The sequence below is a fragment of the Pipistrellus hanaki genome (genome assembly GCF_964339955.1).
Source record: "Pipistrellus hanaki genome assembly, chromosome: 16".
Classification (NCBI taxonomy): domain Eukaryota; kingdom Metazoa; phylum Chordata; class Mammalia; order Chiroptera; family Vespertilionidae; genus Pipistrellus; species Pipistrellus hanaki.
In genome coordinates, this window is record NC_140518.1 from 21,854,838 (window position 1) to 21,879,049 (window position 24,212).

Below are 24,212 nucleotides of genomic sequence, written 5' to 3' on the forward strand. Positions count from 1 at the left end.
AGTCCTTGTTTCATTGCAAATGCAAGAAATGTTGACTAAGAGATAATCAATTAGTTAAAAGGGAAAAGATGAATGGAATTACATAAATAGAAACAAGAGAAATGGAATATGTATCTTGACAAAAACAAGTTTTAAAAAAAATCCTGAAGAAATTCATATTGCTTAATCAAATTCTGGAATGTTCCACTCTGTGGAAGAAGTACCTAAATACTTTTTCAAAATGTTGGAATCATGGTGAGAACATACTGAATCAGTTACTGTAACTAAAAGTTAAACTAGCACATAAAACATTAGAGATATGTTTGTGCAACGGTCTATGCAAACAGAGAAATATGAAGGCCTAACAGCCATTAATGTCAACTTAAGTATGAGATGTAAATAATATTTAATCTTCTGAATTATGATTTATATAGAAAATCAACACTGTATTAATTGCAAAAATATCAAATTATGTGCTTCAGGCTAAAAAACTTTTCAGCAGTTGAAGACCTGGTCATAACACAAGATCATGAAGTCCTCACTGCACAGATGCACTCAACTATAATAAATAAGGTTTAGCACAGGCACATAAAATATAGGTAAGCAGGTGTGTACCAGGAAGAAATTGTAGGGGATGAAGTTTAATGTGGGCAATGCGGACAAAGTTTGACGAGTAAAACTATGAATAAGGAGAGTTTAATCAGAAAAACCATGAAAGTAAAGAGTCTTAATTTTCTTATTTACACTTAGGCTTCCCATTGTGGATGTCTCTTTATCAATTATTAAATGCAATGTTTACTAAAATCAACTCTTCTGTACCTGTTTCCATGCTGGGAATTATTTGATTTTGAAGAAGCAGGCAACTCTTGGAAATCACTGAAAGAATCATCAAGGGACCCTGACTTAGAAGCATCTTGAAAATCTTGGAAGTCGTCGTCTTCTGGTTTTACCACCTAGGTTTAAGAGGACATTTAAAGAGAGAGCATTAAACTGATAAATTAATAAATAACAAATCTCCAAATGCCAATCTCAAAGATTATCTTTTTTTTTTTTATTAATATATTTTATTGATTTTTTTACAGAGAGGAAGGGAGAGAGAGAGAGAGCTAGAAACGTCGACGAGAGAGAAACATTGACCGGCTGCCTCTTGCACATCCCCTACCAGGGATGTGTCTACAACCAACGTACATGCCCTTGACCGGAATCGAACCTGGGACCTTTCAGCCCGCAGACCGACGCTCTACCGCCGAGCCAAACCGGTTTCGGCTCAAAGATTATCTTTTAAATCTCTGCTTTTAGTTACAAGTACCTAATTTTAGAAGAACACCCTTTAGATACAACATCAACTCCAGTGCTTAATTAAAGGAGGAATCTTGTCTAAAATATTAGATACTCTAATGCACAAATCATAAAAAAATGATTTAAAAAGCTAAACTATATATATTTTTATTGATTTCTGAGAGGGAAAGGGAGAGGGAGAGATAGAAACATCGATGATGAAAGAAAATCAGTGATTGGCTACCTCCTGCACAGCCCCTACTTGGGATCGAGACCACAACCCAGGAATGTCCCCTTGACTGGAATTCAAACCTGGGATCATTCAGTCTGCAGGCCGATGCTCTATCCACTGAGCCAAACCGGCTAGGGCTAACCTATATAATTTTAAAAATATATATATTTTATTGCTTTTTTACAGAGAGGAAGGGAGAATAGAGAGCTAGAAACATCGATGAGAGAGAAACGTCGATCAGCTGCCTCCTGCACACTCCCCTACTGGGGAGGTGCCCAAAACCAAGGTACATGCCCTTGATCGGAATCGAACCCCGGACCCTTTAGTCTGCAGGCCAATGCTCTATCCAGTGAGCCAAACCAGTCAGGGCAAACCTATATAATTTTTAAATAGCTAAATCATTTAACAGATTACTGATCTGTTAAATTGTTTTTTAAACCAGTCATCTTTAAAAAACAATTTATACATGTTTGTAAATTTGAAAAGTAATATAAGCTTATTATAAACAGTTCATTCATTTTATAAAAAATGAGCTTATATTATATTCTTCACTTTAAAAAATATAATTATATGAAATGGACATCTTTTCAATGCAGTACAGTGGTGCCTCACACAATGAACTTAATTCGTTCCAGGAGCAAGCTTGTTATGTGAAAAGTTCGTTATGTGAAACGCGTTTTCCCATAACAATACATGTTAAAAAAAATAATTCGTTCTATAGCATAAAATATGCTAAGATGACATAAAAAAAATATGCTCAGATGACATATTTTTATTTAGATACATCTAAAAACATAATTTAAAAAAAAAAAACACACATTTTTTTAATTTTAAGACAGACTAAGTAGAGTCTACCGAATCTTGCACATCTTCATCCATTTTCTGCTTTTTGACCGATGGTTTCATGAAAAACCTGTCCGAAGTTCGCTGTGCGAGGCGTTCGTTATGCGAGGCACCACTGTACATACAGATCTATCTTAATTCATTTTAATGATCAAACAGTTTACCACTATATGAATGAACCAAAATTTATGTAGCCTTTCTTTTCCTTGGGGACATTTAGCCATTTTTATTTTTTTATGTTAACAAATAGTTTTATAACAGATATCATTTTGTATTTGTGCTAATTTGAGTGACTATTCTGTGAGATAGATTCCTAATAGCATGACTGTGTAGGTCAGAAGATACATTTAGAAAATTGAGAGCTATTAACAAACCCACATGCCAAAAAGACTATCAATAGTCCCTTTTCCCTGCATTTTTACTGATATTAAATATTGTTTTTAAATTTCTTGCTAATCTGAGAAATGAAAAATAAACTGAAGTACTTTAATTTCAGGTTTAACAGCCTAAGAATTTAATAAACTTTATTAGGCTTGATGTTTAAAATGTATATGGTATAAAGAACTATAAACTTTTAGCCAAAATTTAACTATCTTAAGGCTTAAATTGCTTCATGTTTTTTAAATAATGAAAAATTACATTTTGTATTGTTTTAATCTTCACCTCCGGAGCCCAACATAATCCAGCAATCTTCTCTGCATCTCTGGAAAAAACATTGCCCAGATTCCTTTTCAGAGATTATTGGAAATAATGCAGTTTCTCCATTTACCTGATTTGCAGGGTAAGTTGGCATGAAGCCACTGGAAGCCTGGGCTGTAGCTCCCCCCACTGGTCCAACAAGGTTAATGCCCATGACTTGCTGCCCAAGGTTGAGGGGCATGGAGCCTGCAGGACCTGAAGGCACCCCGGTTGGCTGACTCACTGCAGTAGGCAAAGTCATAGGAAAGCCACTTAAAGTTGGAACAGGAGCCGCTGGGAACTGGTTTAAAGCATCAGGACTCATGGCAGGAACACCCCTCTACATAGGAAGAAAAGGGAAACATTTTAGCAGATTATGAACCACATACAACTGAATCTGGCAAAGACAGACCAAAATGTAAAATCTATAGCATTGGTATGATTCCACTCCCAACTCTCCCAAAACTCATGAATTTAATACAAGAAAATAAGTTACAAGGTTAATGCAATCCTAATATTTAGCAAAGAAATGGCCAACATGTATCAATTCTGACATTTTCACTCTCTGACAAGTTTGGTTAATTTACTATAATCAAATCATGATTAGATATATTATAAATGGCTTTCTAATATAAGAGAAATTAGTATCAGATGGAAACTACTTTATATATATCTAAGGAATTTTAAACAAGCACTTCAAAGGCCAGAAAAACTTCATCTATTACTAACTTTCAAGTTCAGAAGAGAGATAGTCATGTCAGAAGATATTAATATATTAAACAGTTTTTAGACAAAGGAATATTTTTCTAGTATGTGCTTCATATAAACTATACATTTTTTGAAGTATACTGTATCTTGATAATAATCTAAATTTTAATGTACAAGGAATGCTATGAGATTATAATCACAAAGGATTCATATTCTTCCAATTTATATTGAAAAATTATTTGATCTAACTAAAACAATGTCTACCTGTGTTACTGCTATCATGGCGAGAACAGTATAAAGTTCTTCTTTAGTAAGTTTTCCAGGTGTAGTTCGATTAGCTAAGGCCCATATCTGTCCAAGAGTTTCCCTGGGAAGTCCAGATGACATCAGGATGGGATAAAGTTTTGCAGTATCTATTCCAGTTGGAGTCATTGTGGTTTCTAAGATTTTCTTATAGATATCTATTAAAGACAGACCAGATTACAAACACAAATATATTACAACTGATTGATCTTTTTTGTTGTCAATGTTGCTTATACGAGAATAATCTTAAGTCAAACTGCTTCAAGAGAACTAAAGCTATGTCAGGTTTGAACAGCTGTAAAGATATTCAAGTAGAAATATCCAGCAGATAATTAAGAAGTTGGAGCTTGGTCCTAAAGATGAAGATTTGGGACTAAAAGTAAGAAAACGTCTTACAATTTAGTAGAAGGTTATAACAATAATAAATGGAGGTGGACTTTAAAGAGAATGTATCTAAAGTCCATCAGTGTTAACTCCCTGTGACAGCAATGAAGGAAAATAACTTTAATAGTTCAAAAAATAATAATGCTGAAAGCTCTCTACAAAAGACTGAATGTAAAAGTAAAAAGTGTACATAGTTGTAAAAAAAAAAAGTTTTTAAACATGTTTATTTTCTATGCACTTTTTTTAATTTAAGTGATAGTTTAATTAATAAACATGTCAAGTTAAAAAAAAAAAAAAAAGAAGTTGTAGAATAAGGATGGTGGGAATAATTTGAAAACAGCGGCTGGAAGAGCGAATTATACCAATACCACCTTTTCCCTGTCCCGATGAATTAGAGGCAGTGAGAAAAAACATCAATGGGTGAGGTGCTATGGAAATATAGCCTTCAGGAGAAAAATACAGTTTCAGTTAAGGCAAGAAAGCAGAAAAAATAAAGGGACTATTTGGGAAAGTTTTCACAATAAAATAGGGTTTCCAAAGGACAAAGTGAGAAAGGCTGTTTGAGAAAGGGTTGACATAAAACATAGGATATCAATATTGCACGGGACACACTTATCATATACTAAATAATTCTTTACTGTTTATTTGAAATTCAAATGTAACTGGATGTTCTGTATGCTTATTTGCTAAATCTGTCAACCCTAGTTGGAGGAGTTTTGGGGGATGAAAGTGGATAGGGATAAGGTAGATAGGGAAAAATTTTTAAAGCAAAATTTTATATCTATGATTTAACTATGGGTTGCAGATTAATAGCCCAGCCATGACAACACATATTTTGGCTAGGAAAATTATGTGTACATGTATGTTTAGAAGGAGAAAGAAAGAAAACAAGCTGGCAGAAAATGGGTGTAACTCCAAAATATACCAAGTCCAATTCTTTTTTGTTCGTTTGGCTTGAAGACAAAGGGGAAAAGATGCAAACTGTCTAATGGGCAGGTGAAATAAAACCTATTGTACCTATTGTTTTATGTACAACTGAAGCTCCATATTGGTTTGGGAAATTAGCCTTCCAATTTGTGATAATGAAGTAAAAAGAAGTTCAGCTATTAGGATCTTCTACACTTGATTTAATTAATCAAGTGTAGAATAACTTTAGTCTATAAACAATCTACAACACTAAAGATCTGATGAAAGCTACCTTTTAGTTTACAAGGGGTTGACAAAGTAGAAAAAATTTAGTAAGTTACAATTTATTAAGCTTGATTAATATATTCTGCTATAACAGTCAACCATGGCTTAAACAGACCTATTCTCCGAATCAACTGAATAGTATCACAAAATGTGCACCTTAGTAAACTTGTCTTTGGCTCAACAGTAATAACATTTTAAAGAAAAAAAGTAACATCATCTTCTAGTGTAGAAAAAGATGCCACTTGGTCTTTTTATTTCAGATACTACCACATGACAAAGAAGTCATAGGAATATTTTTTAAAATATAAATTAATCACCAAGAGTTCAGAAAATTGCATCACACGTATTAGTACTATTCTTTATAGTTATTAGTAATCTATAAAATAAATGTCTGACCATTTATTTTAGAGCATGATAAATCACCAAGTTTTTAGAATTAAAAGTATATGATGGTCAATAAAACATAAAACATTTCTCCTTCATTTATATAGTTACTTTTTACATGAGGCAGCCTTAAGAAACACTAGATCTATATAATTTTTTGTAGTCTTCCAGAAAAAAAAGTTACAATTCCTTCTGCATACTTTGTAACAGCACCAGTAACTCCTTACAATTACATTTACAACATTTAAAGCAAAATATTCAGATGGGAATACTGGACAAAGAAGCTTTTATTACCTGGAACCAAACTTTCATTGTAAATCCAAGGAGGCATTCTGGGCTGAACAGGATCTTGGGAGGGAAATACACCTACACCTAGAAGATAAGGAACATTACCTAATATATATAACAGTCCACATAGAAGATGGGGGAATCACATGGAGTCATAGTTTTTTATAAAAAGGGCACAGGCTGGCGACACTAAAAAAAGTCACCAATACAACTAAAATATTTAGTTTCTAAACAACTCCTCCTACACTTAACTATATCCTAAAGAGTCTATTGGAAAAGAAACTTAAGATATACCAAATCAATATTCTGAATCATATGAGGCTTGCACCATTTCACATGTATTACAAATTAATGTGGAAAAACACAATAATCAGTGGTTTAAATTTTTATATGTAAAAAAAAAGTGGTTGCCTAAGCTTTATTTACAGCTTTTTATGTTTCTTTACAAAGTCTGATATTTTTTACCTGAACATGACACTGCTGCCTTAGATGCATAGGATTTCTATTTAGTTTGTCCAGTGAAATACCCTCCAAAAGTTTACCTTCTGGGCTGCCCACATTCTAATTCATCTCTGCAAGCTGAGTGTATAAAAATTTGACCTTTTAGGGAGCAGTGCATCTGATTTACTTCAGAGAAGCAAAACTATATTATCATTGGTGACTTTTCCAGTTAAATTTTAGTATTTATGGAAGAACACAAAGTGCAAGGAGGGGAATGAAGAGTTTTTATAAAAGAAATTTCAGGAATGATTCTGATTTAAAAACACTACCAAAAAATTTTAAAAGGAGTAACAGTATACTGAAAGAATTCAGAGCAAAATCGTAGGGGTTAATTGAAGAAAGAAATGCATCAAATATATTTTAAGCAAAATTTTGATTAGCAAAATCAAGCAACATTCATTTTAAGATTAATGCTTAAGTTGTTAGCATTTGAGCAGCATTCGGTTAATTAAACTTTTGGCTAAATATTTCATGAGCTCACCACTCTCTTCAATGGGCAGGTTTTGATCTGCAGTCTTTTCTGCCTCTGTAGTAGTGGTACCACTTACACGTCCATCCACAGCACCCCTGATATTGGCCGTTAAACTAAGATGTTTCTTACTGGAACCTGGGCCTTGGGCTCTGTGCCCAACCTCAGAAGTACTTAATTTAATTTGTTCCTGCTCAGATGTATTTATATCACAAGATACTAGGAACTTCTCCTCCAAAGAAGGGCCTAAACAAACAGCATGAAGGTTTATATATATATATATATTTGCATATAACTGCAAAATTTCCAATTTTTTCAATCATTCATTTCCATCCCCAGATTCTTAAGGGAAGATCCTGCCACATACAATGTAAATTTCTAAATAATTCAATCACTACACAATGGTATAGAAATTGAGAGACTTATGGATTTTAAATCTACTTTGATTCTCAAGAATTCTCTGAGGTAGCAGATAGAATGATGTAGTAGAAGGAGTACTACCCTTGAAAGTCTGGTGACCTACACCCAATATGGACACTTCCACTAACCACTGGTGAGACCTTGACCAGTAACATTATCTCTGGGTCTGTTCCTCTTCTGTTAACTGAGGAAGTGCGGACTCAGTACATATCAGCTGAGATCCTCCATGTCTCAAGCCATGGTGTGTAACTGTCCCAACTCCCATCATTTCACAAGTGTTAAAGATTTGCCCAAGGACAGCAAATATTATAAAGAAACTGAACTAGAGAGAGCACTTTCTAAAGAAGCTTTCCCTGGCTCATAAGAAAATTATATTAGTGATTTTCTTAAATAAGAGTAAATCTTATATTTAAAATTTGTTTTTAAAATTCTAAGGTGGTTTAAATAGTGCCTAACTTAAGAGCAAAAGTTTTAAATCACTTTTTTGGAAAGTGAGGCCCCCAGAATTAAAATATCTAGATTCTTATTTTGATGAATTCCAATAGTACTCATATATTCAGGTACATGTTCCTTTGCCAACATCACTGTATTATTCAACTTAGGTAAGAGAAAGAAATAAGCCTAGGTTATCTTAAAAATACTTTCTTAATATACTAAGAGTTACCTGCTCTCTGTACATTGTATGAGGCGGAAGCAGTAAAGAAATAAGGAATTTGTCCATGGGCACCATGTAAGGCAAAAGCTCTGGAATCTGACCTGGAGGGAGAGGCTGTGCTCCAGCCCTCTGTGTATGCCCCTGGCCAAGTGGGGTGGTGGGATGGAAGGACTGAAAAGGCTGGGAAGTGGAAGAAAGCCCACATGTGGGAACTTCAACAGGCCCCTGCATAAAGTCACTGAATTCTTCTTCATCAAGAAAGGCAGGTGATGGGGAGACAGTTTTAGAATGAGGTGATGTGGTATAATCTGCAAAATGGAAAATGGTAACGAAACACACAGAAATGAAAATCAAAAGGGAGAAAGAAATTAAGATGTAGTACAATCCCAAAAGAATATACTGAAACATGAATAGTACAGGTGAACAAGAAATAGCATGTAATTAAACAGTCAAATGGAATTTTACAATGAATGCAAAGCACTTTGATGTCAATTAATACACAATTTTTGTGTTTTTTTTAAAGAGGTTTATAGCTATTTTACATTTAACTCAAAAAGAGAAAAATATAAAATTCAAAATTTCTTTCTTTTTTTATTAAGTTAGTACTAACTTTCCTATCTGTGCCCACTAATACCTTACATCAAAGTGGTGATTACTTTTGAAACTCAAGTGATCTGTTTATCTGGATAATATGCTTTCAAACTAATATATACCAGAATATTAAAACCTACCAAATGCTGCTGAACACATTTTGGGCAGATATAGACTCTAATTAAAATTCATTATATCAGTAAGAAAAAAATGTATGATACATACTTATAATTTTTGACATAGCAGGTCTAAACCATACATTTTGTTTAGTTCACATTTCAATAAAGTTACCATGTGAAGAATCCTATATAATAAAAGGCTAATATGCAAATCGACTGAATGGTGGAACAACCTATCACTATGACATGCACTGAACACCAGGGGGAAGACCCTCAATGTAGGAACTGCCCCTGGTGGTCAATATGCTGCCACAGGAGGAGCGTTGCTCAGCCAGTAGCTGGTGTTGGCGGGAGCCTCTCCCGTCTCCGATGCAGTGTTCCCAGACTGCGAGAAGCTGCAGGCCAGGCTGAGGAACCCCCTACCCCCTCCACCCCCCCTACACACAAGGGCATGAATTTCATGAACCAGGCCTCTGATTATGAAAGTTATGAAAGACAACAAGAACATTAAACACATTGCCAAAGTGATATTTTCTTGTGAAAAGCCTCAAAACTGGGGCACCATAAAGTGCTAAGTCAAACAACTCAATGTCAATTTAAGAAAGGAAACCTTGACTGAGGATTATATTTTCTTTAGCTCTAAAGAATACAGACATCACTATGGCTTTTTACTGTTTAAATGTGAGAATCACTCTTATAATAAACCTTCTCTAACAGGGACTACATTTAATATGAGGCTCATTAACAAATATTATTATTGCCATATTTTTAACTACTTTGAATACCTTTAACATTTACTGAAGTCTTATGTCTCAAAGAATAGTCTTTTTTAATAATGGTTACTGACAATGTGAATTTAAGGTCTCAATTTGGGTTCTCAGATCAGTAATGGTGGACAACTATCCCTTTATCCTGCTCTAAATAGGCACTTTTTTTGCTTATCTGATGATAAATAATAAAAACTACAAAAATATTAAAGAAACTAAAATTTCATGAGGTGCATTATTAAATCCATGACTTTTTAAAAAGGGGGCATGTAAAGTTTTCTAAATTTAACCACACTGAATAAAATCCAACTAGCTCATAAAAAGCAAAATTATTTTAAAATGAGAAAACAATAAACTTTATTACATTTGCTTTGAGTGAATGCGTTTTACCAACGTTAACATACTCATATACACAGAAGATTAACAAAGTTGTCATACTGATCTTTACTAGAAAGAGAGGGGGTTTTTCCTCCTAAGATTATCCAGATCAGAACGCTTAATCCAGTGGTAGGCAAACTGCGGCTCTTTGGCCCCTTGAGTGTGGTTCTTCCACAAAATATCACGTGCATGTGTGGACATACAGTGCAATCGAAACTTTGTGGCCCATGCGCAGAAGTCGATTTTTGGCTCTCAAAAGAAATTTCAATCGTCGTACTGTTGATATTTGGCTCTGTTAACTAACAAGTTTGCCGACCACTGGCTTAACCTATTGTAAATTTTAAGACATCCAAATCTGTACTTAGCTTGAAGGAAGAGTTCTGCATTAGCTCTTCACACACATGTAATGGCCAATAAAACACATGGACTATAAGTCACTTTCCAAAAAAAGAACACTTTAAATTAAAATACCTGGTTTCTTAGGGTGCGAAGCTGGCGTAGGGTGCATCTTAGCATCTCTGGAAAACCCATCTAAGTTTCCTTTTATGGCTTCCAAAGCATCATCTCTGCTCTTCTCTCCTGTCTAAGAGATAATAAAGTATGTATATTTCTTTGCTCACCTCTCACTTCATTCTAAATACTCCCAAAGTTAAAAAGAAGTACAGATATTAATCTGTCTCAATATTTTTATCACATTCTTCTGATACAGAATTCTCCAAGTCAGAAGAAGATTGATAAATGTATAAAACAAAGAAATAAAACAATACTCTAAAAGGCCTATTTATAATATAAATATCTTATGATTCAGTTGTTCTATTATATTAATATATTAATATTCTGTATTAATGCTTCACTAGTGGCAATAAAAAAGACTGAGAAAACTGGCTGGTATCTCATTTCCTTCAACAATATATGTCTTTACAGAAGAAAAATCCTTCACTTTTGGACTTTGAATCAACCACAGCCTCAGGTTGGGCTGCTACCTGGCAAAATTCACTGAGTAAGCAGCAGCACATGCAGGCTCTGTATGTGCTATGGTGGAGAGATGGCAGAATATATTACCTTGGGTTTCACACTACTCAGAAGTCTGAGTTTTTGCTTTTGCTCTTCAAACTGGCGCCTTTTTCTTTCTTCTTCTAAGAGCTTTTGCTGCTGTTCAAATCGTTTTCTGAAGGCAAAACATTCTAGTTAAAGAATCAGCTTCAGGAATTATCACCTGTGTTTATATTTATATTTCTATTAATATCATCTTATATTTCTAGAACTAAAAACTTCTCTAATGTTATCTCATTTTCTTTTGACAATCTTATTTCCCCATTATATTAATTTCAAAATATGAGTTTAAAAAATTATTTACCTAAATTTAGACATTAATTTATTTCTTTTTTAATTTGCAAGGGGAGGACAATCTTTTTTTTTAGTGTGTGTTTTTATTAATCCTCACCCAAGAATATTTTTCCATTGAATTTTAGGGAGAGTGGAAGAGAGAGGGAAAGTCATAGAGAAACACACTGATTGACTGCCTCTTACAGGAGCCCTGACCTTAGTTGCAGGGCTAGGGAGGAGCCTGCAACCACGGTAAATGCCCTTGACTGGAATCGAACCCGGGACCCTTTGGTCCAAAGACTCATTCATGGAGCTAAACTTTTGCATTCAAAAGCAATTAAAAAACAAACAAATGGGGCTAGACAAAATAAAAACAGTTTTTGCTTGGCATATAAAGAAGAAACTTCTACTTGGGAAGGCATGTCATATGGGAGAAAAAGCAACTGTCTGGGAATCAGTTCTCTATTTGGGTCCAGGTTCTGCTAGTAACTGTGTAGCCTTGACTTACAAGTGGCTTCATTTCTCTGGACCTCACTTTTCCTAGATGTAAAATAAGAGGGTTGAATTAGAGAATTATTAAGGTCCCTTCTGGCTTTAAACTTAAAATAGAAGTATTTTAAAGAGTTTTAAAGGCAACGTGACTATTTTGGCTTCATATCTGCATTAGAGAACATTTGAAATGCTTAAAATAACTGCTATCATGTATTTTTTTATCCTTGAATCATGAGGTCCCTTACTGTTGCTCTTCGGCAAACTGCTTCTGCATATCTGGAGTGTATTGTGGGCCCGGAGGACGCATTCCCAGGAACGGCGCTTGTCCCAGGTAAGTCATTCCTGCTGCTGGCATTGGTCCCATCGGTATCCCTGCCTAGAAGACAAGGACAAAGGCTCAAAAAAAAACAAGTTTGCCTTTTATTTATTACAAAGAAAAACTGTAATTTCCATAATTTCTTTCATGACATATTAAATTCCCTTTAATATTTCACCCCCTTCATTTCCTTCACTGCCCTAGAGGTGACCACTGCTAATAGTCTGAGGGTGTGAAGGGGTGTGTGTGTTCGGAAGCACATACATGTATACACACAAGTTATATTCTGATAAGCTCACTGATCTATACTCTTTGAGAAGAGGTAACATATCTTACAAGTATTTATTTCCATCAATGGATAAGAGCTTGTTACATAGTAGTTACTCCACAAATGAGATTAAACATGTTTTTCCAATGTGTTTGAATAATAAATTAAAAAAAAATATTTGTAGAGAGATAGGAAGGGAGAGGGAGAAAGAAAAACATTGATGTGAGAATGAAACATTGATCAGCTGTTTCCTGCACACCCCCTAGTGGGGATTTTCCTCATATATGTCAATGGTTGGTTGGGGATACGGTGTTTCTCAGAAGAAAATATAAGATTTAAATAAATTCTCCTTTAAGCAGCTTCTAAGCAGTATAATACCTCCAACAAGATTAAAAGTTAAAGAAAAAGAATGTGGCTTCTTTATTTTAGAATCATTAATTCTAAGCTCCTAATACCCAGGGACATTATTTGGAGAATATAAAATACTAGAGGCCTGGTGCATGGAATTTGTGCACGGGGGTTGGGGGATGGTCCCTCAGCCCAGCCTGCACGCTCTCACAATTCGGGACTGCTGGCTCCTAACCACTCACCTGATTGCCCCTAACGACCTCTGCCTTAGCCCCCGCTACTATGGCTCTGTCCGGAAGCACGTCCAAAAGACATCCAGTCTATCCAGTCTAATTAGCATTTTATCCTTTTATTAATGTAGAAGATGACACCATCAGTTAGTTGTTCATGTAGAAAATTATAAATCAGTTTGATACCATCTTTTCCTTTATTCTCAACATCCAAACACTTAACAAGTCCTATTGATTTTATTTCCTAAATTGTGCTAAAAAACATCCATGTCTCCATCTCTCTGCTACCACCCTAATTAAAGCCAACATCTCAACTACTCTAAGGACATCAATCATTCTTTATACCCATTTTTGCTCTTCTGCCTCCAGTCATTCTTCAATCAGCAGTTAGAATGATCTTTTTGAAATACAAATCCGCCTGTGTCATTCCACTGCTTTAACCTATTGACTCCCTAATGATCTTAAGAGAGAATTTGATGTACAATATGACTAAGTACAAGCTTATTGAGGACTTAGGTTCAAATTCTGGCTGACTATATTCTGTGAGTGTCCTCACAAGGCTTTGGTCTCATCAGAAAAATGGAGATACCACTTCTTTAAAAAGTTACGGGGTTTACATGAGAAAATTTAATATAAAGAAGGCTCTGAGTCTTCCAAACAATGACAGTTTCTTCCATGAAAACAGTGCTACTACTTCTAACAATGCTACTTCATGGCATCAGGTTCCTGAGATTTTCATGGTATCATTCTAAACTTCTTCTAAGCTAGTAATCAGAGAAGTCAGCAGATTTTCTTTAAATGATTTATCTTTTATTTTTTCTCTCTCTTATGAACATAACTTTGTTTTATTTTTTTATTTTTATTTTTTTAATATATTTTATTGATTTCTTACAGAGAGGAAGGGAGAGGGATAGAGAGCTATTGGGTCGGCAGCTAAGTAATTGCGGGTTTCACACATATATGGCTTCAGTTGAATTTTTAGGTTTGCAGACGTAGTACAAATGTAAAACACATTTTGTTATTTGATAGTTGGCTATTCAGCTGTTAATCAATAAAAAAAGTTTTTTGATCTGTTTTGTAGTTTTCGTTTGGCGTTCGTTGAAAAATGGAAAATCAAAAGGAACATTTTCGTCATATTTTGCTTTTTTATTTCCTCAAAGGGAAAAACGCATCGCAAGCTCATAAAAAGTTATGTGCTGTTTATGGTGACGAAGCCTTAAAAGAACGGCAGTGTCAAAATTGGTTTGCCAAATTTCGTTCTGGTGATTTTTCACTCAAAGATGAAAAACGCTCTGGTCGTCCAGTTGAAGTTGATGACGCCCTAATCAAAGCAATAATCAATTCGGACTGTCACAGTACAACACGTGAGATTGCAGAGAAGCTTCATGTATCACATACATGCATTGAAAATCACTTAAAACAACTTGACTATGTTCAAAAACTCGATACATGGGTTCCTCACGAACTGAAAGAATCACAGTTAACGCAACGCATTAGCAGCTGCGATTTGCTAAAGAAACGTAATGAAAATGATCCATTTTTAAAACGACTGATAACTGGTGATGAAAAATGGGTTGTTTACAACAATATCAAGCGGAAAAGATCGTGGAGCAGGCCAGGTGAACCAACTCAAACAACATCAAAAGCTGATATTCATCAAAAGAAGGTTTTGTTATCAGTTTGGTGGGATTACAAAGGAATTGTCTACTTTGAACTCTTACCACCCAACCGAACGATCAATTCTGATGTCTACATTGAACAACTAACGAAATTAAATAATGCAGTTGAAGAAAAGCGGCCCGAATTGACAAATCAAAAAGGTGTTGTATTCCATCATGACAATGCAAGGCCACACACATCTTTGGTCACTCGGCAAAAATTAATGGAGCTTGGTTGGGATGTTTTGCCACATCCACCATATAGTCCTGACCTTGCACCATCTGATTACTTTTTGTTTCGATCTTTACAAAACTCCTTGAATGGTAAAAATTTCAATAATGATGATGATGTCAAATCGTACCTGATTCAGTTTTTTGCTAATAAAAACCAGAAGTTTTTTGAACGTGGGATTATGATGCTGCCTGAAAGATGGCAAAAGGTCATTGATAAAAATGGGCAATACATTACAGAATAAAGTTATTTAGTTCCATGAAAAAATTCTTTTTAAATCCGCAATTACTTAGTTGCCGACCCAATAGAAACATCGATGAGAGAGAAACATCGACCAGCTGCCTCCTGCACACCCCCCACCGGGGATGTGCCCACAACCAATGTACATGCATTTGACCGGAATCAAACCTGGGACCCTTCAGTCCACAGACCGATGCTCTATCCACTGAGCCAAACTGGTTTTGACAACTTTGTTTTATTTTGAAGGAAGCCACCTAACGTGTAGACTACACTTATTTCTAAATATGACATTAAAGTCCTAGTATGTAGATCTTAACATGTAGACACATAACAATAATTTTGTAAACAATCACCTAAAGAGGCAAATACCTGCATAGCAATAGGTCCCTGGGATATTTGAGAGCTGTAGTTCATTCCTATCATGCCTTGCATATTAGGCTGCATGACAGAGACCATAGGAAATCCTTGTTGCTGCATTGGCATCAGACCTGCTGAAAAACAAACAAAGTTATCATTAAAGTCAATGTGTTCTCAAGTTTATTTTCTCAAAACTGAAGTATCTAAAGGACTGGTTCTTGAGAGGTGACACAGCAAGTGAAAAAGTATAGGCTCTAGAGTGAGACAAACTTAAGGTGAATTCCAACTCCACCATTTACTTAGCTATGTGATCTTGGGGAAGTTATAAAACTTCACCTGTAAAAGGAAGATAATACTTATACTTAAAAAATTAAAAGTATGACCTAACTGTTCCATTTGCCCTTCAAAAGGTGGCCCCAGTGATCTCTGCCTCTTGGTGTTCTACCCTTGTCATTCCCTCCCAACTGAAGAGGGCTGAACACTACAGCCCAGGTGTCGGCAACCTGCGGCTCTTTTTGTTAAGTGAAAAAAATCCTTTTTTTCTTCAGATTGACAGCTAACTGCACGATCCGGTATATAGCATTAAGGTAAGAAACAATATATGCAGTGTTATATTTGTTTTAAATGTCGCAATGGTTTTGCGGCTCCCAGGTTTTTTTTTCCTTCAAAAACAGATCAAAGTGGTTCTTTATGTCTTAAAGGTTGCCGACCCCTGCTATAGCCAATAGGATATTGCGGAAATGAGAGGTTTATTCATAAAGACCACTGCAGCTAGCTTCCTTGTTGGTCTCTTGGATCACCTCCTCTAGGGAAAGCCACAGCTACATCATGAGAACATTCAAGCAAGCCCCAGAGAGAATCCAAGTGGCAAGGAACTGAAACTTCTTGCCAAAGGGCAGCAAAGATTTGCCATCTGTGAGGAGCCATCTTAGGAACAGATCTTCCAGCCCCATGAAACCGTTAGATGACTACAGCCTTAGCTAACATCTTTACTGCAATCACTTTAGACCTGTACCAAAACCACCCTGTAAAACCACTCCCACATAGCTGACCAACAAATAGTGTAAAATAATAAAATGTTTATTTTTTTTAAAGTTTTGGGTTAATTCTTAATGTAGCAGCATATAACTAATGCAATAGAGCATGAACTTTAGATGCCAGCTAGAACTGTCACTGGCTAGCTTTGGCATCTTGAGCAACTTGCTTAACTTCTATGCCTCGGTTACTCATCTATAAAACTGTTTAATACCTAATATGCTTGAAGAAATGATATACCTCTGCTCTTTTCTGACATTAATAGTTAATATAACATTTACCACAAAACAGCCACCAGCATGTAAAGTAAATAATGCAATAGCAGTAAAACTAACATGAAAATATGACTTAGATATAGTATCTCCCAAACTTTTCCAATGAAGATACCTCCTATTGAGAATTTAATAAATACTAAATGCCCACCACATTTTAGACACAGTTCTAGTTATATAACAGTGAATAAAACAAAATCCCTACATACCCTGAACACAAATTTCAATCTAATTTTTCATTTTATTAATATATATAATTATTTTTAATTCTCATTCAAGGATATTTTTTTTTCATTGATCTTTTGAGAGAGAGAGAGAGAGAGAGAGAGTGGAGGAAGGGAGGAGGGGAGAGAAAGGGAAATATCCATGTGAGAGAAACACATTGATAGGTTGCCTCCTACATGCACTCCAACAGGGGCCAACGATTGAACCTGCAACCAAGTGCTCTTGACCGGGAATTGAACCAGGACCCTTTGGTCCACAGGCTGATGCTCTAACTACTGAGAAAACCAGCCAGGGCTAATTTTGTATTTAATCACATATTACATCCATGTTGGTTCTACTGTAAGGAGCTTTTAATCAAATTTTGATTTAAAAGTATTAAAGATCTAGTAAAGCATATCATGCTTATCTTGTGTGTTCTGTGAACCTTCAAAGTTATTTATACATAGTTTAATTTCAAGAGCATGAACGTCCACATTTGTAGGTAACATTTATTAGTGGCAAGCTATTCATTTATTCATTCATTATTTATTCAAATATTTGAGGGCCAACTCCATGTCAGGCACCGTTCTAAGCACACAGCAATGAACAAAACCAGGTCTTTGCCCTCATTAAATGGACACTGTAATTGGGGGAGAGAGATAATAAAATATAAGTACATGTCAAGTAGTGTTAAGAGATAGGACAACAGCCGAAACCGGTTTGGCTCAGTGGATAGAGCGTCGGCTTGCGGACTGAAAGGTCCCAGGTTCAATTCAGGTCAGGGGCATGTACCTTGGTTGCAGGCACATCCCCGGTAGGGGGTGTGCAAGAGGCAGCTGATCGATGATTCTCTCTCATTGATGTTTCTAACTCTCTATCCCTCTCAATTCCTCTCTGTAAAAAATCAATAAAATATATTTTTTTTAAAAGAGAGAGATAGGACAACAAATGAAGCAGTGTAAAAGGCAAAAGGAGAGTGAGGGAAAGGAATGGTTGCTGTTTCATAGCCAGAATAGGTTTTACTAAAAGGATGGCATATAAGCAAGAACTTGAAAAAAGTGAGGGAGCAAGTTATATGGATATTTGGGAAGAGTATTCCAGACAAAGGAATGCCAAATGCAAAGGTCCTAAGGTGTCTTAGAGAATTAGAATGCACAGACTGAATAAAACCATAGTAAGATATTTTTCCTCTTATCCCTTCAGACCTAAAGTTTAATTAATTTTATTTAATTATTGAATGGGTAACTCAGATATTTGGTACATTTAAAGGTATACAGGAATATACAATGAAAAATAAGACTTATTTCTCTCCTGTCTCCTGTTCACCTACTCATGATCTTATGGTTTCTTATATATGCTTTCATAAATAGTCCAGGCATAATTTAAGGCCTTAAAATGATCAAGAAGTCCATTGTAACATATTCTGTTAAAAGAAAAAAAATCTCTAAAACAGTCCTAAATTTCAGAAAAGAAAAAAAAATATCAAGATACCTTTTGGGATCTCTTCTTATCCTGTACCTTTGCTCCATATATAGGTTTTTACTTGGAAGTTTATAAAAATGAAAAATGAGCTATGATAATGAACAGAAATTTATAATGCCTTCTTAAAGAACAAAGTATCTCAAACCATTTAATAATCTGGGGCATATCTCAGCACAGATAGCTTGAATAATGCATAAGTGTGAGCACAATGAAAAGAATACAAATGACCTTTGGAAAATTTTACCTGAAACTCAACCTCCATCACTGATCGCAAATGGAGACAAAGTCAGTATGAGCCATTGACCAGCTCTTTATCATTCATCGCTAACAATGACCTAGGAGTCTGTTTCTCTAGCAAGACTATCATAACCAATCAACACTGGCATGTGAGAAGGGCCGGTTTTCAGAAGCAGCTTGGTGCATGGTGAGAAGAAGGGTACAGTGGGATGGGAAAAGTGAGCAGAGAGAAGGGCAGACTTATTCTTCCTTCAATGTTGTGGCCCAGTGGCTAAGCAGCATGAGTCAAGATTATATCCCTTCACTATTGTTTCTTTGAAGTAAAAGCTTAAAATTTATATTGGTGGCCCCTTGTCTGAAACTGTGAGGAAAAATAAAGAAATTGCTAGGAATAAAAATGAGACTAAAAATAGTTAAAACTGAATCAGAATATGTGATCTCTTATGTATATGATTATGACTAAATTAATATAGAGAAAATATGGTAGGATAAAATAACTGAAGAGGTTCTCTTATTCATTCAACAAACATCTACAGAGACCCTATTATTTCTATCAGCATGCAGGTGCTGGGTGCTGGATATGCTAATGAGACACAAACCCTGCCTTATGCAGCTAAAACCATCTAGCAGAAAACTAGATAGAAGGAAAATATGATATTTAGAGATTTCTTTGATACTCATGTTCTGAAAGACTCCATCTCTGCGGTAAAATAATAATCTGTTAATATAATGTTTAAATAAGTTTGGGAGAAATGAGGAATGATTCTTAGTATTCCCCAAATTACATAATCTTTGAGAAATTTTAAGAGTAGCTTAAACTATAAGTTTAAACAAAACTTCTTTACCCACTTAAGTCCCAAGCTGAGAAACATAACAGTGAAAAATAAAAGTTCCAAACGTAACCCTTCACTTACCTTGAGGGGGTCTCATTCCACCTGCTACTGGAAACATGAAGCTGAAAACAGAACAAAAATACGTTGGGATCTTCATATGTAGAAAGAGCAGAACAAGAAGCTAAGATCTGAGCCTGCGCAACTGCAAGGGTGCTGATGCTGTTCACTAAAAACAGCAATCCAACTGAATAGGTTTGGAGAGAAGGGTGGTAGGAGTGTGGCCATGAGGAGCAATCTAGCAGGCAATCAGAAAAGTAGCTCAAGCTCAGGAGAAGGGTCGAGCTAGGCTCTTTAAAAAAAAAAAAAAAAAAAAAAAAAAAAATATATATATATATATATATATATATATATATATATATATATATATATATATATATAATTGATTTTGTACAGAGAGGAAGGGAGAGAGATAGAGTTAGAAACATCGATGAGAGTCATCGATCAGCTGCCTCTTGCACACCCCCCACCGGGGATATGCCCGCAACCAAGGTACATGCCCTTGACCGGAATCGAACCCGGGACCTTTCAATCCCCAAGCCGACGCTCTATCCACTGAGCCAAACCGGTTTCGGCTTAAATAAAGGTTAAAAAAAACAAACAAAACTGAGCTGTAGTTGTGGATGAAATAGCAAGGGAATGTGCATACACAATAAGAAGGCAACAAAGAACAATGCTGAAGAATTTTCACAGTGACAATTGAGTAGGGAATGGTCACTGAGAATTAAGGAAGTTGGTTATAACTGAGAGTTTAACTGAAGAACAACCACATTTCAGAAAGAAGGACATAGTTACTAGTGTCTAATGCTGTAGAAAGGCTTATCAGAATGAGGATTAATAAAGATCACTGCTTTTGAAAATGGTGATCTTTGAGTGGACAGGTTTAAGAGGAAGAAACTATAGGGAGAAAGATTTGAATACTGTACAAAAGATATACTTAGTAACTTATAAAGCAAGGTTTTAGAGGAATTGGTATTAACCTAGCGAGGTAGCAAAAGGGATCTACTTTGGAACGGAAGAGGAACTTCTTTGGAGGAAAGAAAACGGGACAAATTAAGAAAAACTGAGTGAGAAATGTTTTCAATTTGGGAGTCAGGATCATCTTTACTGAGTCTAGTGAAATCCAGGAATTGTATGCCAAATTTATGAATCCTTGCATTTTTCTACTGTATAACACCCCCCTAGCCAGGAAAAAGGCTAAAAACCAAACTTTGGAGTCTTTTAGTTTAAAAATACTTATACTTTTAAATTTAATTCTAAGATGGTTTACAAAGTTCTAGTTTAACACTAGCAATTTCTATAGGTGACAAGCAGGCCTGCACCCAAGGAGAGTGAGCAGCTTTTCTGAACTGCACACTAGATATATTAGCTAAGTAATGTGTTAACTGGATACAATGTTTAAACCAGTGTTTTTCAACCTTTTTTGGGCAAAGGCCCACTTGTTTCATGAAAAAAATCACGAGGCACACCACCATTAGAAAATGTTAAAAAATTTAACTCTGTGCCTATATTGACTATATATAAAGTAATTCTCTTGAATAGGAATCAAATAAACACAAAGAAAGTATTTTATAATTACTTTATTATGAAATATTAAGTAAACAAAATAGTGAAAAATTATAAAATTATAAAATTCTTGTCTTGTCTGCACCTACGGCACACCAGGCAACATCTAGTGTGCCGCGGAACAGCGGTTGAAAAACGCTGGTTTAAACTGCAAATTGAAATTTGGTAGTACTCAATTTTTTAAAAAGTTACTTACAGACTAAGATTTATAAATGTAGGAACAATATATTTAAGTAATCCAACCTTTTGAGACATTCCCCCACCCCCACTTCCCCACCCTGTCCTGTTTCCTCTGTCAAATGAGGACAGAGAACTGCAAGTTTCCCAAGGTCCCAATTAGACAAGAATAGATGGATAGATTACTTCAAAAACATAAACAAATGAAAACTAAATTAAAAACATTACTAATCAACATGACTTAACTTCAGTAATTATTTAGCAACTCAATGTTGCTATGTATCATTTGTATGACTCTGAAATGTTTAGACTACCATCAGCATGCTTCAAGACTGGTTAGACAAGCAAGTAATACACTGACAGACAGAAAAGTTTGGCAAACACTGGGCTTCAAGATGACCAACAGTTTTATTTCAAAGGTAAAAATCACTATTACTGATGTGCTAATGTAAAAGCAAAACTGTGAACTCTATTTGTCATATTCCTTCTTCTTGCCTACTTCATTCTTCCTTTTCAGTTATCTTTGTTACTAATCCAAATCAGCCTTTTCTTCTCAGGCCTGGAATTCTATGAGACTTCTTATGGCTCTCCCACCTCCACCTCCACCTCCAGTAGCTCATAAAGCACAGCCGAGGCGCATCTTCCTAAAGGACCATTTAAGAACCACTCCTAAGGTTAAAGCTGTGCAACGATTTCCCCTTAAACTGAATTTCCTTTGATTATATTATACGTAAGGACTGCTCCAAGTTTGGCACTTTCCCCCCCAGCTTTATCTTCCTCACTCAGTGCCACATCTGGTCTTCCTACTGTTCCCTAATGTTCACTAGGGACCCCCACCTTTATGACAATCTCCTGACCGCTTCCTCCAAATGAGGCCCAGGTGATACTGCCTCTTCTTTGCCTTCTATAGCTTGAATCTGAAAATATTTACAGAATGTTTTCCTATGTGCTAAAATGTGCTAGAAATAGCCGAAACCGGTTTGGCTCAGTGGATAGAGCGTCGGCCTGTGGACTGAAAGGTCCGAGGTTCGATTCCGGTCAAGGGCATGTACGTTGGTTGTGGGCACATCCCCAGTGGGGGGTGTGCAAGAGGCAGCTGATCGATGATTCTCTCTCATTGATGTTCCTAACTCTCTATCCCTCTCTCTTCCTCTCTGTAAAAAATCAATAAAATATATGTATATATATAAAAGAAGGGATAAATTAAAAATAATAATAATCAAAAAATAAATAAAATGTGCTAGAAACAGTGGACAATGAAAAGATGAGAAAGCCTTTAAAGGAACTTATAAAAGAGCAGGGGGAAAACTGACAAAGTTACAAATGATATCCTAGAAGGATACAGACTATTGGAGATCTTTCAACTCCTTTTATGTAGTATAGGGGTGTCGAACTCAATCAGAGAAGGGGCCAAAATCTAAAATCCAGCCTAAATCGCAGGCCGAATGGTTTACTGAACAGTCATAAACTGACAATGTCATAAACTGACAGCAGAGTGCAGTGATGACAGCGCGGTGCGGGCCACATTGCAAGCGGGCTGGATTTGGCCCGCGGGCCTTGTGTTTGACACATGTGATGTAGTATTTGACTTCAAAAAAAATTATACTCACCTCTAGGGTAAAATTTGCCCTTTATACAAATATACCATTTATTCTAAAGTAGCCCATTCAGGATACCAATAAAAAGTAGGCTAATATTAATAAAGTTGGAAAATGCCATTGCTTTTTGCATAGTTTCTTAGAACAGGGACAAGTATCTAAGAAATACTATAAACTATACTTCATGAATTTTCTTTATTAAAATTGTTTCCCCCTAAAATATATTTAGGCTACCATAATGTTACTTCCTCACAAAGTAAACTCAGCCCTCACCACTTCTCTCTAAAAACCATAGTGTCGTTTCTTCATTGAGCATACAGCTTCTCAAAGTTTCCAATATATGTAACACTTTCCACACAATATTCAAGGTAAGGAGCATTTAACCACTTTCTCTCCTACATATCCTAGAGTTTCAAAATGCAGATGTTACTACAACAAATTCTATCACAATTCAGGCCATATTTATTTTTGAAATCTGTTTCCATGGATGAGTGATGTTAAAATACTATTAACTCAGATGACTGATCCACTCAACTTGCTGCACCTGAGATCCTCCCCGCCCAAAAAAGTGAAAAAACAACAATGAAACACACACATACACACACACACACACACACACACAAAGTAAAAACCTGGACTTAGAATATCCACTTACGTACTTTAAGTTTACATTTCCCCAGAATTTGGAGCCATAATTAATCATACACTTGATCAAATTAATGCCACTTCAAGAACGTTTTAGAAATTGTCATCTCATATAAAGATACAGAAATGATTACATATTTGTCTTCTCCAGCCAGGAACTGAATATATATATGTAATATTCATGAAAAACTCTTGTCAAACAGTGGAAATTAGGAAACAAAAAAGAAAGTAATTTTAAATCTAAGCGAAAGATGTGTAGAGGAAATAAAAAACGGGGCTGCACACCAGTGGTTTATTGAACAGAGGCCGATCTCTCTTTTTAGCAAACACATTAAGCACCTGCAGGAGGTAGTGCCTTTTTAAAAAAATTTTCTTTTTCTTTTCAGGAGGCAGTACCTTTAAAGACTTGACCCTTTTGTAGTGTTCATGACTCCAAAATCAAAGCACTGTATATTAAAAAACCGATACTTT

General features: G+C 35.6%; 1 protein-coding gene across 16 annotated transcripts in view; it reads right to left on the reverse strand.

The window, feature by feature from the left end:
* SYNRG (synergin gamma) overlaps positions 1-24,212 on the reverse strand; it is a 55,837-nt gene that overhangs the window by 30,612 nt on the left and 1,013 nt on the right. For 6 of the 16 annotated variants that reach the window (XM_084864191.1, XM_084864190.1, XM_084864180.1 and 3 more), the window contains exons 2-12: positions 19,780-19,820; positions 15,648-15,769; positions 12,232-12,362; positions 11,231-11,336; positions 10,640-10,751; positions 8,415-8,621; positions 7,251-7,484; positions 6,275-6,352; positions 3,983-4,179; positions 3,102-3,350; positions 799-932 (exon numbers count right to left, since the gene is read on the reverse strand). In XM_084864191.1, the coding sequence (XP_084720317.1) occupies positions 799-932; positions 3,102-3,350; positions 3,983-4,179; positions 6,275-6,352; positions 7,251-7,484; positions 8,415-8,621; positions 10,640-10,751; positions 11,231-11,336; positions 12,232-12,362; positions 15,648-15,769; positions 19,780-19,820 (1,611 nt within the window). The remainder of the gene's footprint in view (positions 1-798; positions 933-3,101; positions 3,351-3,982; positions 4,180-6,274; positions 6,353-7,250; positions 7,485-8,414; positions 8,622-10,639; positions 10,752-11,230; positions 11,337-12,231; positions 12,363-15,647; positions 15,770-19,779; positions 19,821-24,212) is intronic. The other 10 variants (XM_084864187.1, XM_084864181.1, XM_084864184.1 and 7 more) reach the window with 4 other exon arrangements.